Source organism: Eulemur rufifrons, chromosome 9 (genome assembly GCF_041146395.1).
Source record: "Eulemur rufifrons isolate Redbay chromosome 9, OSU_ERuf_1, whole genome shotgun sequence".
In the NCBI taxonomy this organism is placed as follows: domain Eukaryota; kingdom Metazoa; phylum Chordata; class Mammalia; order Primates; family Lemuridae; genus Eulemur; species Eulemur rufifrons.
In genome coordinates, this window is record NC_090991.1 from 4,886,495 (window position 1) to 4,898,880 (window position 12,386).

A 12,386-nucleotide genomic window follows, 5' to 3' on the forward strand; every position below is an offset into this window, starting at 1 on the left:
ATTTTCTTCTTTGAAGATTAATCTTGAGAGCCAGCATACTCAGAAAAGAAACAGTGGTATTTGAGAAACTCATCCCCTCAAAAAAAATTCCCCAAAAGCTGGATCACGGGAACCCTTTTCTTCCCTCTCCTAGGTTTTTCCAAATAAGTAGTATGTTTATGGAAAGGCGTCCTGCAGCCCAAGCCCGGGGGCAGGCTGAGGAGGGCAGCCCCGGGTGGGGGAGGCTCCCCTGGACCCTGCGCTCACTGGCAGCCAGACCTGGGGAGAGGTGCTTCTCTCTCACCCCAGTTTCTTCACCAGAGAGTTCCCACCTTCCTCTGTCCTAAGAAGCCGCAGAGATCTGGGTGGAGAAGCAGGAGAGGGCAGGGCAGCACTTGGCCTTGGTCGCCCCCTCTGTGCAACAGGGTGACTGCCAGGTTGTATTTAGCTCCTAACGCTCATGACTCAGGATCCCTTCACTTCCAGGCTGGGCTTCTGTTTTCTAATTCCCAAACCCAGGGATGTCAGAAATTATTGGAACTGACTCGTTTCAGCATGAAAGGCACTTGGCCTCAGGGCGGGAACCGCTGTGGAGCAGGGTGTTGGTTAAGAGCGAGGCTTACACAATGTAAGGCAGGGGTTCACTGTCTTGCAGCCAGCGATTCAGACCTCCTGCCCTGGCAAATAAGTGCCTTGTGAGTATCATAAGCGGGCAAAGTTCATTCTAATAATGTAGGTGCTATCAGACACAGTACACATGTGCACTGCTATGACAATATGAACTGGAGAAGTGCTGAGGGGAAGAGGAGACTCCCTTGTCCAGGCCGATGGCGGAGGGGCCCTGGCTGGAGAAGGGGACACTGCACTGAGTCTCAGGGGCCCTTGTCTCTGCCCTGTGGCTTTGGGTGAGTCACCAGGCCCCCGGGAGGTGTCAGCACCCTCATCTCAGACAAAGGGCTGGCCCAGCAGATCGCTAAGAAGACTGTCGGCTCTGACGTGCCATGGTTTTAGCATCTTCTCGGGCCATGATCCCAGCTGAAGGCTGGTCCAAGGGGTCTGCAGAGGAGCGTAAGTTGGAGGAAGGAGACAGAAAGGAAGGAGAGATATAAAGAGAGAAAAAGAAAGGAAGCTAGCACGAAACACCCTCCAACAGAGATGGGCGCCTGAAGCTCAGCCCCTCTGAAGGCAGTGGGCAGGCCTGGCCGGCTCAGCTGCGGCAGTGGTGAGACCAGCCCTGCCCATCTTCAGCGTCCAGAGAGAAGTAGGCATCTCGGATGTCAGAATCAGCAGGTTTTGATGTGAGCGCTGGGTGAGGCGTCCTGCTGTCGGCTGACTCTCCTTGGAACTGCAGGCAGGGGCAGCTCTGCCTCAGGGACCAGGAGGGTCGCCTGCCCAGGGGGAGAGGTGTGTCTGGGCCTCCCAGGGATACTGATCATCTGTCCTGAGTGGGAGGGGCTTAAGAGCCTCCAGGGCAGAGTAGGGGTCCCTCCCTCCAAGCCCAAGCCTGGGTTTTGATGGGAGCAAACTCTCTTTACTAACTCTTTTTACTTCTGTTCTTGTTTTGACAACAGGATATCTTCCTGGCTGTACCCTGCGCGAGGGAGACACCCCTAGCTGGTCATCAGCCAGGAGAGGCGAAAGGACCTTGAGCTGGAGAGGCTGGGGCGGGAGGGCACAGGAGCCCTGGGCGCTGGCTCATGACAGATCTCATTTCTCTTCAACTAGTAATGACCCTGGTGTTGTTAGTTAACTTTTGTGTTGGACATTCATGTCCCTGAAGGCCCAGGAGAGTAAGGCCCCATGGGACGCTCCGTGGCAGCTTCCCAGAGCCCACGTCCACAAGAAACGAGCCATCCAGTTTTCAATGTGCCAGGCGCGGTTTCTGCAGCTCAGGTGTGCTGTTTCCAGAACGGCTGTGAAACACCCCCCACAACACTTCAACCAGCACCCCAGCAAGGCCGGGGAACCTGCGGCCTCGGGGCCACACGTGGCCTCCTGCAGCCTTGAGTGCGGCCCTTTGATTTGCTCTGTGAAGTTTGGATTCAGTTGAGGGGCCACATGTGGGGATCTGGAGGACCACGTGTGGCCTTGGGGCTGGAGGTTCCCCACCCCTGGAACACCTTTGGTCTCACTCATAGTACAAAAAGTTTCCAAGTAAAGAATTTGTACTTGGGAGGTTTGGACAGACTCACAGTTTCTACACTATGGGAAGTAAGGCAAAGCAATTAATGTACGTTGTTGTAAAGAAAAAAACTGCAGTCAGGCGGGCGAGACACCAGGTTAGCTGTTAGTGGAGTTTGTTTCTGGGAATTAGAGACGGGAGCTCTACGTGGGGCCAGGGCAGTAAAGAGGCAGCCTGTGTGGGCAGAGGCAGGCGCCACCACCAGCTGCCAAGGCCACACTCAGGGTAGCTGTGTGGGCAGTATCCTTTTTTGCAGGATGAATAGGCACAAGGGCACACAGGCTAGGCTGGATCTTCCCAGTGTGGACAATGGAGTGGACGTGGTCTCCAGGAGCCAGCCTGTCCCCAGAGAAGCAAACGAGGGCCCGGGCCAGGAATGACTACCTTTGCACCCAGATCAGGAGTGTGCCACTGCAGTGACAGGTGGGGGGAGACCTGCCCCGTCTGAGAGCGTGGCTGCGCAGAGGGCACCAGCCCAGACCGTGTGGCCAGCAGGCGCCCCTCACTCCCGTGGTTCTGGGCAGTCCTGCCTGGCCCACGTCCTTGCTCGCTGGTCACACCTTGCTCAAGCAGGCGGCGCCTGTGCTGCCTGCAGTCTGGGATCTGCTGGCCCCACCCCTGGCCACAGCCTGGCACAGCACAGAGGCGGCAGTTATGCGCCCCCTACCCCACCCCACCCGGAGGCAGAGGCCTGCATTTCCACTGCTTTCATCATCTTTCCTTCCCTGCATTCTCTCCAGCTCGGGCCCCACCACACAGAGCTCTGGGCTCTGTTACAGGTGAAGTGGTCATCCCAAGGCATGTGGCCTGGGATGAGGTCACCCTCTCTCCCTGCACCAGGCTCAGGGCACCTGAACAGACAAGGCAGGAGAGACCCGCCCAGGTCTCGGTGCCAGAAAAGCTCTGCTGCATGAGAACTAACTGCATGTATGACATCGAACCCCCCGGCTTTGTCTTCTTTGTATTCTGTTCCTACAGTGTTTGTGTATTTCTTTAAGAGGCCTCAAATCCTTTGGGGGGACTTAGTGGACACAAGTCACCATACTATAAAAACCCATCAAGCCTAGGACTGCCAAATCCACAGACACTGGGCTGGATGGATTTTCTGACTGGTCAGATACTTTGAATCTGTTCCCTTAGAACTGTCCCCTCCCAAACAAAAGCCACAGTAATTTGTGCTCATCCTGGAAAAGCGAATACTGCCGAGAGCCCCAGAGACAGTAAAAGGAAGGAAAATACCCTCCCCTCATCCCTGCTAATGTCCCAGACCCTTACGGCCCAGGGGCATGGACCACAGCAGAAAACCAGAGAAGGTGTTTCTGGGACTGGAAGTCTGTGGCTTAAGGAGGTTATACCAAAATAGGAGGGCAAATTTGGCACCCCTGTCAGAAAGAGAGAGCATGGCCTTGTACTGTCTGATTCACGAGGGCTCAGCAGGTGGCAAGAGGAAGGCGTAGGCTGTAACACAGGACAGGGGCTGGGTAGACGGCAGGCTCGGCTGGGCTGGTGACTCCTCACCATTCCTTGGGTTATGAGCCAGCTGTCTATGGGCTCCAGGTCAGAGTCCCCACCTCGACCTCTCTTCTGGGCCGAGGACAGAAAAGTCCCAGAAAGAAAAGTCACAGCAAGACCCAAGAGAAAGAAGTCAATAGCACATATTGTGGAAACAGAAAAGTCACTGTTCAGACTTAATCCTTTGTCATGTAAGGAAAGGTAACTTCATGCCCCTGCCCCCAACCTCCACCCCTGGCATGTGCCCCTTACCTGCCTGGAAAGAAGAAGAAGAAAGTTTAGTAACCAGGAATCCCACCAGGACACATATACTCATGCCCCTGGCTCATCTCCGTGAGGCCAGGGAAGGCCGAGCGCGGCTGCTTCTCTCCATGGGGCCAACTTTCCAAAGCACCAGCTTTTGCAAAATCATTTCTACTTTTTTCTGACTTATTCCTGCATTTTTTCTTTTTCTCCTTTCTAGTGGGCTATGTATTCCTTTTCTAAACTCTTAACTTGAACCCTGAATTTAGGTATATTCTTTACTGTCTTTTTTTAAATGATAAAGTAAAGATGACCGACTTGGTTGGACTTGCTTTGTAGAGGTGTGGCTACACAATTTTCTCCCCCTCTTTATTGTGTTCTGAATTTCTCCCTTGGCCCTATTTTCATTTCTAGGTCAGCATGGCTTGGGATGGGACAAGGTGCTGAAGTGCTGCACATGGGCAAGAACATGTGTGCACACACGGACACACACAGCCAGCCAGTGCCCTGCCGCCCTGCACCGCTGAGGCTGTAGCCATGGCATCACCCCACTGAGCAGCAAACACGAAAAGCAATCTGCCTACCACGGTGTGGAAAACTTGCTGCAGTCATCAAGACCTTTGAAAACAGGGAGCCAGTCCATGCCACGCACCCAAAGGGTAAAGGGCGGAAAGTCACCCACATCTCCTGGGCTCAGACCCAGGCCTGGACACTGATAATGACAGGGGTACAGCAGGACACACCCTGGCATGCACAAGGCAGGCGCTGGAGCCCGAGTGGGAAGCAAACAAGGTCAGCCTGGATGGGGGACAGGGCTGTTCCCAGCGGGTGGCCACACCAGGCCGTGTGCTGGCAGGCCCCCAGCCCAGCTCTCTAATGCTCCCCTAGGGGCAGGTGGCAGGACATTCTCATAATGGGAGAAACAGAACCTGGACGACTGCATAGATTTTGGGCATCCCAGTGGCACAGCCCACCCCTTCTTTGGAAAAGTAGGGTGCTGAGAACCCAAGGCAGCTGGATGGCTCTTCTGTGCCCCCTGGTGGCCAGTGCAGTGGGACACATGCCCTCAGATCAGGTTGGCTGGGCCAACGCAAGGGCGAGCTCCGTGCACCGCCCCCCCCCAGCTCCTCATCTGCAGGAGGGGCTCAGCAGCAGCGGGGGAGCCAGGTAGGAACTGCTGCCTGCCTGGGCCCACTTGGACAGGGGCTGCAGGAGGCTAAAAACTGGTATTCGGGAAGCAAACAGCCCTTCGTAAACCTTCCTGTCCAGGGGACAGGTGAGCATTGCCCTTCTCTAGCACAGCTGGGGACCTGACAGGAGTTCCATTTGTTGTGGGCAGCTGTTCCAAGGCCCTTTTCCTCCCTCCCCTGCAAACAGACCTGCTTCCACACACATCTTAGTTAGACAAAGAGGAGAAAAATCTCACGACAAGCATTAAGACATAACTCCTTTCCCCTTCGGTAATCTGAAATCTTGTAGAAACCATGGCTGTGTTTGGGGGCTCAAGCAGGTACCATCCTCTACTTCGAAGTGCCTCCCCCTTGGCTTTGCTCCATATCTAGACATGGAGCTTCCCAGAACGCCGCCCAGACACCACCAACCGCTCCAGCTCCCCAAACAAATCCTGACCCTCAAGTGCCTTCTAATGGGGTCGGCACTGCTCTGCTGGGCCGGTGACAAGTGACCACCAGAGATGTGGCTCAGGTCAGTACTGTCCTTCTGGTGCAGGTCACGGTTTTGTCAGAGCACTGCCCACCCCCAGGGCACTGTAACAGGTGACCAGGGGCCCTGTGGTAGGAAGAGAAGGGGTTCTGGAGTTGGACACCCCTAGGATGGGATCCCCCTTGCCGTCTACTCTCTGAGCGCCCCTTGGCCCATCTCCCACCTCCCCAAGCCTGTTTCCTCTGTGTATCGTGAGAAAGCTCACATGGGGGGTGACCTCATGGGGAGGGGAAAGACTCAATGAGCCACTGCCTGGTAGCACACAAGGGTTCCACGCATCTCTCCTCAGTGTGTCCCTGCCCTCCGTGCAAGCCAGCTGCTGCCAAATTATCCAGCTAGCTTTGCCAAACTGCCCGACTTTCCCTCCAGAAGCCTCCAGGCAGGAAAACAGGGTTAAAGACCTACCCCTTCCGAGCACTGTTTTCGACTGTCTAGTGCAGAAGCGAGTCCTCCAGCAGCCTGGGGATCCTCATAGGTCACCCTGGGGACGAAGCAGCACACGCGGAGTGAGTTCTCCCCCAGTGCTTAGTAATCACTTTCTATCCCATGGCACCTTCCTCAGATGTCCTTGGAAAACTGTTTCCTGTGACCTTGGCATTGGGCAGAGGCTAAGGGCTCATGCCGCCTGTCTCCCTGCAGCTGAAGCTAGGAGACCTAGGTCCCAGCTCGGGTTCAGCCACTAATCTCCTCTGGGATCTGGGATATTATGCACCTCAACATCCCTCTCTTGAGTAACAATAATGGGGTATCTCTGAAGCTCAATGACAGGATGTCAAAAGTGCCCTGAAACCCCTCAGAAGGACAGCTAGACAAAAGCAAAGTAACTAATTCTTATTTTATAAGCAGCAGCCTCAGCAGCATTTGACAAGGAAGGCATTCTCTGGGACCAGGACAGTCACTGATTTTGGGGGGTGTCTCCCTCCACTCCCTGACCCCGGAAAACAGCTGCATCCGTTTTACAAGCCACTTCTGCTGGTGAAGAGTGCGTGGGGCCGTGGGCTTCTGGTCATGATGTTGAGTCCTGAGCAGGACTCAGGGAGCCGTATGCACCAAGATGCTGGGTCCGTGGTAAAGGTGGGGAAGGGTGTTGCTCACCCACCTCTAAGCTGAACAGAAAGTGCAAAGCATGCACATTGCCTCCCTGAGATGCAGGGGGGTGTCCACTTTGGAATCAACTCCCCCAGTTCCACGTGGTTCATCCTTGCCAGAGCTGCTGTGGGAGAAGCCTCTGCCCTGACCACTGTTTTAGGCAGGAAAATCTTGCTGCTAGGAACCTGGTTCAGTCCCTGCCTTGCTGCACCCTCCTGCTTCTGAGCTCCTCCTGTGGATGAGAGGCTGGGCAAGGTGGGGTCTGCAGCAGCAGCATGGGGAGGAAAGGGAAGAGAAGAGTCACCTGCAACGCTGACAGAAATCGCACTGCGGTCCATCTCAAGGGTGGGGGGAGGGGGAGAGAGAGAGAGTGTGTGTGTGTGGGGGGGGGGGGTTGGCGTCCATTCAACACCTGCATCTAAAGCCAAGCCCTCACAGCTGTGCTTCACAGTTCCTGGCAGTCCTGGACCTGGGAAATCAAAGGCCTTCTTGTGCTGGCCTGTGACCAAACCTGGGTCAATCTCCCCAATATCTTTAGAAAGCCACTGGAAGGGGCCCCACTTACGTCTTTCGCTGCTCGGCCAAAGAGTTCCCTCTTGTCTGGGCAAACATGTCAAAGCCATCACGGGGATTACACTGCTGGAGTGAACTGAGGGTGCCACTGACGCTCTCTGTCCCCAAGTCTGTGGCAACAAAACAAACGGGGGCAGATGAGAACCAAACGTGGATTGTGGATTTGGTGGAGGGCCCCCAGGCTAGGACACCGGCTGGGCAGTTCAGGTCCCATGGGCTGGGGGCAGGACTCTCCTAGGCACTCCCACTGCACCACATGCAGGAACTGCCAGTGCAGGGCCCAGATGGGGGACAGAAGAGCCACTGCCTGCCAAGCTTCTCAAGGAGAGGAAAGAGTCATCACAATGAAAAGGAGATTGCTGGTGGTGAGAAGGCCAGGACCCGGGCCAGTGCACCTGCGTGTTTCCCATAATGCCCTTCTAAGGTAGGCCTCTCATTAACTCAACCACAATGTCCAAGGACCTGGGTCATTTATTCACGTAGTAAATATTTCTTAGGCACCCACCATGCTCAGAGCTAGAATTCAAGTGGACAAAATGGAATCTGACATGGTCCTTGGCCTTAAGAATCTCCCCGAGTAGGCAGGAGACAGACAGACAACAGGAGTGCTGGGCTTGAGACATTGGGAAAGACACAAAACCAACACAGTGAGTCTCTGAGGATGACTGAGAGTATGCTGGGGAGAAGGGGAAAAGGCAGGTACAAAGGCACAGGTCTGGAAGTTCAGGGTGTGTGAACAGTGCTCACGGGCGAGGAGGAGGTGGCTGGAAAGGCAGGTGGAGGTGGCTGATGAGGCCTCCAAGGCTAGGTAACGCAGTGGATGGTGAGATGCTACACATTTTTTAAGAAGGGAGGTAGCAGGATCTAATTTGAAGGTTTTGTATTAAATCTGGTAAGCATGTAAGCTGCATAGACTGAAGGCAGAGAAATCCGTTCCAACAGGGAAATAGTGGCTACAGATATATGCAATATTGAGAAGCTAGAATTACAGCAACACACAGGCCATTAAATAAAAGCTAACTTCAATTCAAAGGAAGTGAAGGTAGACAGAGAAATATTAAGAAAAAGGGAAAACAAAAAAGGCAGAGGAAACAATTTTGAGAGCCATGCTTATTAATTATTTTACTACTATAATTTTATTATAAATTGGTACCATCCAGCATAACCGAAGCACCTAGGGTCATATACACACTTTCAAACTGAATGTACTGTAGAAAAGTGGTGAATTTCTTTTGTTTAAGTTCCAGACAATGGAATGCTTTAGGTTGATGGCATAGTTCAAGGAGAACAAAAGTGTCAATGCCACCGCTTCCTATTTCCAAGCCCACTGCAGACATTGCCAATCAATCACAGACTGTTCTAAGCCCTGATGTAGCTGTGGCATCTTCCTCAAACCTGTGTTCCAAGCAGCCAATGAGCTGAAACCTATTGGCCATCCTTGACCTAGTTAATATTGAAAAGGAAATCACTTCAACCACAGGGAATGTTCCAGATAAAACACAACAGACTACCTTTCTTTAAAAAGCAAACAACTTCCAAATCCTTGGAACTTCCTCTGCACCTGCTTTTCAATACAGGTTTAAACATCAAATTTAGGGAAAGAAATTAAGAATTGAAGGTAATAGGTACAATTGGCCAGGACTCAGGAATATACTTTCACATGGATTACCCAAAAGGCTCTCTTCAGGCCTTCCAAGAAGAGGAGAAGTGGCTTAGAAAGGAAGCCAGTGGTAGGGGCCCTTTCTGCCGCCACGAGATACTCACCCAAGCCTGCAAGCTGGGAGGAGAGAGAAGATGGGGGTGCTGTGTTCCCCACCATCGGGCTCACCACAGCTGGAGACCCTGGCCCCAGGTCTATTAAGTTGTCTTCAGTCACTTCGTTCAGTACCTGTCAGAACATGAGACCGGCAATGAGCCCCAGAGCCCTGTGTCGGCTCCAGGCTGAAAGCCGGCAGGCAACTGTGCAGGGGTCCGAGAGGAAAAGCATCGGGCTGCACCAGTCCGGAAGCAGTGCCCTTTCCCTCACCTGCCTTCAGGGTCCGCGGTGTGCCCCCGCTGTCAGTGAGCCTCCTCCCTGTCCCCACTTGAAGGAGGCAGCACGGAGTCACCAGGACAGTGACTGTCCCTGGGAGCTTCCTTGTCACCTTCCCGTCAGGGGTGCCTGCTAGCTCTTCCCCAACACCCCATCAACCAGAGCTTGCTCTTCAGGTACCCAAATATTCTAAACCCCGTGAGAAAAACTAGAAGAGAGGCCAACCCAAAGCAGGTCTCCCCAGCCTCTATAACGTGGAGGGGTGGGCCCAGCCTCTATAACGTGGAGGGGTGGGCCCAGCCTCAGGCGATGAGAGAATTCTGAAGGAATACTTACCCCATTACTGGCGTTTTGAACTGATCGGCCCGACCTGTACCGTTCAAACCTGCCAGAGAAAGAGAAAGCAGAAGTGAGGAGAGAGGATGCCGGGACACGCCAGTGGGTGCTCGCTGGTCCTGTGCAGAGTCCCTGGGACCAAGACCAGCCAATCCCATTTGAGGGCTGGGGGAGTAGACCCAGACACACACAACTTGCCACACTCTCCTCTGCGTGGGGCTCCCCCCGGCGAGGATCAGCCTGTCACACGGCACCCTGAGTCAGCGTCAGGGAAGGTGGTGGCTGGCCCATTGACGAGCTGCCTATGAGCACCCCAGGGTCGCCTCACACACCCAGATCCAGGGTGCTCCTCTCGCCCCTGGAGGGAGTGTGGGTTGGCCACTTTACCTCGAGGGTCTCAAATGTCCAGGCAGTAACCGTAGACCCCTCCCTATTTCCCAGAGCTGTGCTGGGGAGCAACTTGGTAGTGTTGCTAAAATGCCCCAATTCAACCTCTGGGGGAAAGGGATTAGGGTTTGCATGGGGCGGGCACCAAGAGGAGGAAGACGGCCTGGTAAAATGGCCAGTAGCTGCGGGGAGGTCTGGGCCAACCGTGGAGGGGCTGCTGGCAGGGCAGGGCGGGCAGGTCAGCCAGGGGGTCTCCTCGCACCCAGTCACGGTGCAGACAGGACTTGGGTTTGAAACGTTGGGAAGGCCTCCCCTCTCCCACACCCAAGTCATCCTCATACCAGGTGGGGATCGGAAGAGCAGTTGTGAGGTGTATGTGGGGTAGGGGAGAACATATCATGCTCTGCATCATATTTCAAAGCTCCAAAACACCACGGGCAAAGAGGTAGCCAAGAGATTTTTTCCAGCTAGAGCCCGAGAAACTGGGCTTTAGTGAGGTACACTGCTCCACATTTGTCTCCCAACTTGCTGGGGCCAACATCTGGTGACAAGGGATCCCCAGGAGGAACAATCTGGTTAGGCAGTGAGTGTCCACTGTGGCTTTAAGAAAGACTTATGTCGGCCAGGCACGGTGGCTCATGCCTGCAATCCTAGCACTCTGGGAGGCTGAAGTAGGAGGATCGCTCGATGTCAGGAATTCAAGACCAGCCTGAGCAAGAATGAGACCCCATCTCTACTAAAAATAGAAAGAAATTAGCCAGGCAACCAAAAGTAGAAAAAATTAGCTGGGCATGGTGGTGTGTGGCTGTAGTCCCAGCTGCTTGGGAGGCTGAGGCAGGAGGATCGCTTAAGCCAGGAGTTTGAGGTTGCTGTGAGCTACGATGACGCTGCAGCACTCTAGCCCGGGCAACAGAGCAAGACTGTCTCAACACCACCACCACCACCAACAACAACAACAAAAATAAAGACTTATGTGGGTTTTTGCAACAGTGGTCTATAAGGATAATGAGAATATTAATACATCTGAAAAAATTTACTCCTGTGGCACCTTCCCCACACTCTCTCAGAGGAAGAATTAGTCTTATCAAAGGCACTCTAACCAGGACAGTCCCTATGGGACACGGGCCCCAGACTTTGCCTCTGAATTCTTTGTAATGCTAGGACTGGCAGACTCGTGGGTGAAAATGCTCACATTAGCTAGCTCCTGTTATCCTATTCTAGCAGGGGCTTAAATGGGTTTAACAGGTTAAAACCCAGGCTACTTCACATGGAAAAATTGGAACCACATGGTAAGACAAAGGGGCTTCAGGGTAGGAGTCAAGGCCCCTCAGATCGCTCCTATTCTCCAACTGACACACTGGGGCTCTTGGGGCCCCACACTCCCACTGCAGAGGTTTCCTCACCTGTCAGATGGGCACAGGCAGTTCCCATCTGACCTAGCTCTGCTTCCATGGTCAAAAGCTGAGACAAAGCCCGGGTTATGAAACCACAGCAGTCACCCTTTAAGACCCCAAAGGGCAGTGCAAATGCAAATATCCATCACACTGACCCTAACTCACGCCAGATCCTTGTCCTCCTGATTAATCCACACTGCAAGCTTGAGTCAGCTGGTGTGGCAGAGGGGGCCAGGACCTCAAGTCTGCAGGAGACTCCGGCCACTGTCCCACCCTCTCGGCCCTCAGCTTTAAGGAGAGAAGGTCGGGCTGGTCAAGGTCCTTTCTGGTCCCGACACTGGGTCATTCAGGAAAGCCCAAGGTGTACCCATCAGAGTGATGAGATGGGAACTGTGTTTGCCATTATACTTCCTATTTAAAACTAGGTCTAAATAAGACATTTTGGACTTTGGCTTTGGAAATGGAAAAAAAAAATTGCAAATTTGTTACCTCAAACCCCAGAATGATTTGGCTGCAGAAAGAACTGATACGCCCTACCCGCTTCCCCCGAACACTCTGGATGACACTGACATTTGCAGAAGGAAAGCTTTTTTTCTCTTTTTAAAGATGGGAAAGAGGAGATCCTTTTTCTTAGTAGAGATTTTATTCCCTTTAATCCTTTTCAAATTCAAAGGATCATCAAAGGAGCAGGTGCAGAAGCTCTGGGGCCCAGATGTCCCCCAAGTCCTGCTCCTCCCTGGGCAGGGTGGTGGGAGAGGCCGCCTGCAGCCTGAGGCTTGCAGAGGGCAGAGCCTGATTCTGCACGTCAGCTTCCTGCTGCTTCTGCTGCTCCGCTCCCAGGAGAACAAGAAGCATTTTCCCTGTCAGCCGGGAACAAATTAGCATCTCTGATGAGTATTTTCCAACTCTAATCTCTCTCTCTCTCTTTTTCTCTCTC

The 12,386-nt window shown here is 53.5% G+C and overlaps 1 protein-coding gene across 9 annotated transcripts in view; it reads right to left on the minus strand.

Annotated features, from left to right (window-relative positions):
* TOM1L2 (target of myb1 like 2 membrane trafficking protein) overlaps positions 1 to 12,386 on the minus strand; it is a 109,847-nt gene that overhangs the window by 7,927 nt on the left and 89,534 nt on the right. For 6 of the 9 annotated variants that reach the window (XM_069481924.1, XM_069481926.1, XM_069481925.1 and 3 more), the window contains 4 exons: positions 9,669 to 9,717; positions 9,065 to 9,188; positions 7,293 to 7,410; positions 6,044 to 6,119 (listed from right to left, as the gene is read on the minus strand). In XM_069481924.1, coding sequence (XP_069338025.1) covers positions 6,044 to 6,119; positions 7,293 to 7,410; positions 9,065 to 9,188; positions 9,669 to 9,717 — 367 coding nt within the window. Of the gene's footprint in view, positions 1 to 3,679; positions 3,770 to 6,043; positions 6,120 to 7,292; positions 7,411 to 9,064; positions 9,189 to 9,668; positions 9,718 to 12,386 lie in introns of all 9 variants that reach the window. The other 3 variants (XM_069481928.1, XM_069481927.1, XM_069481922.1) reach the window with 1 other exon arrangement.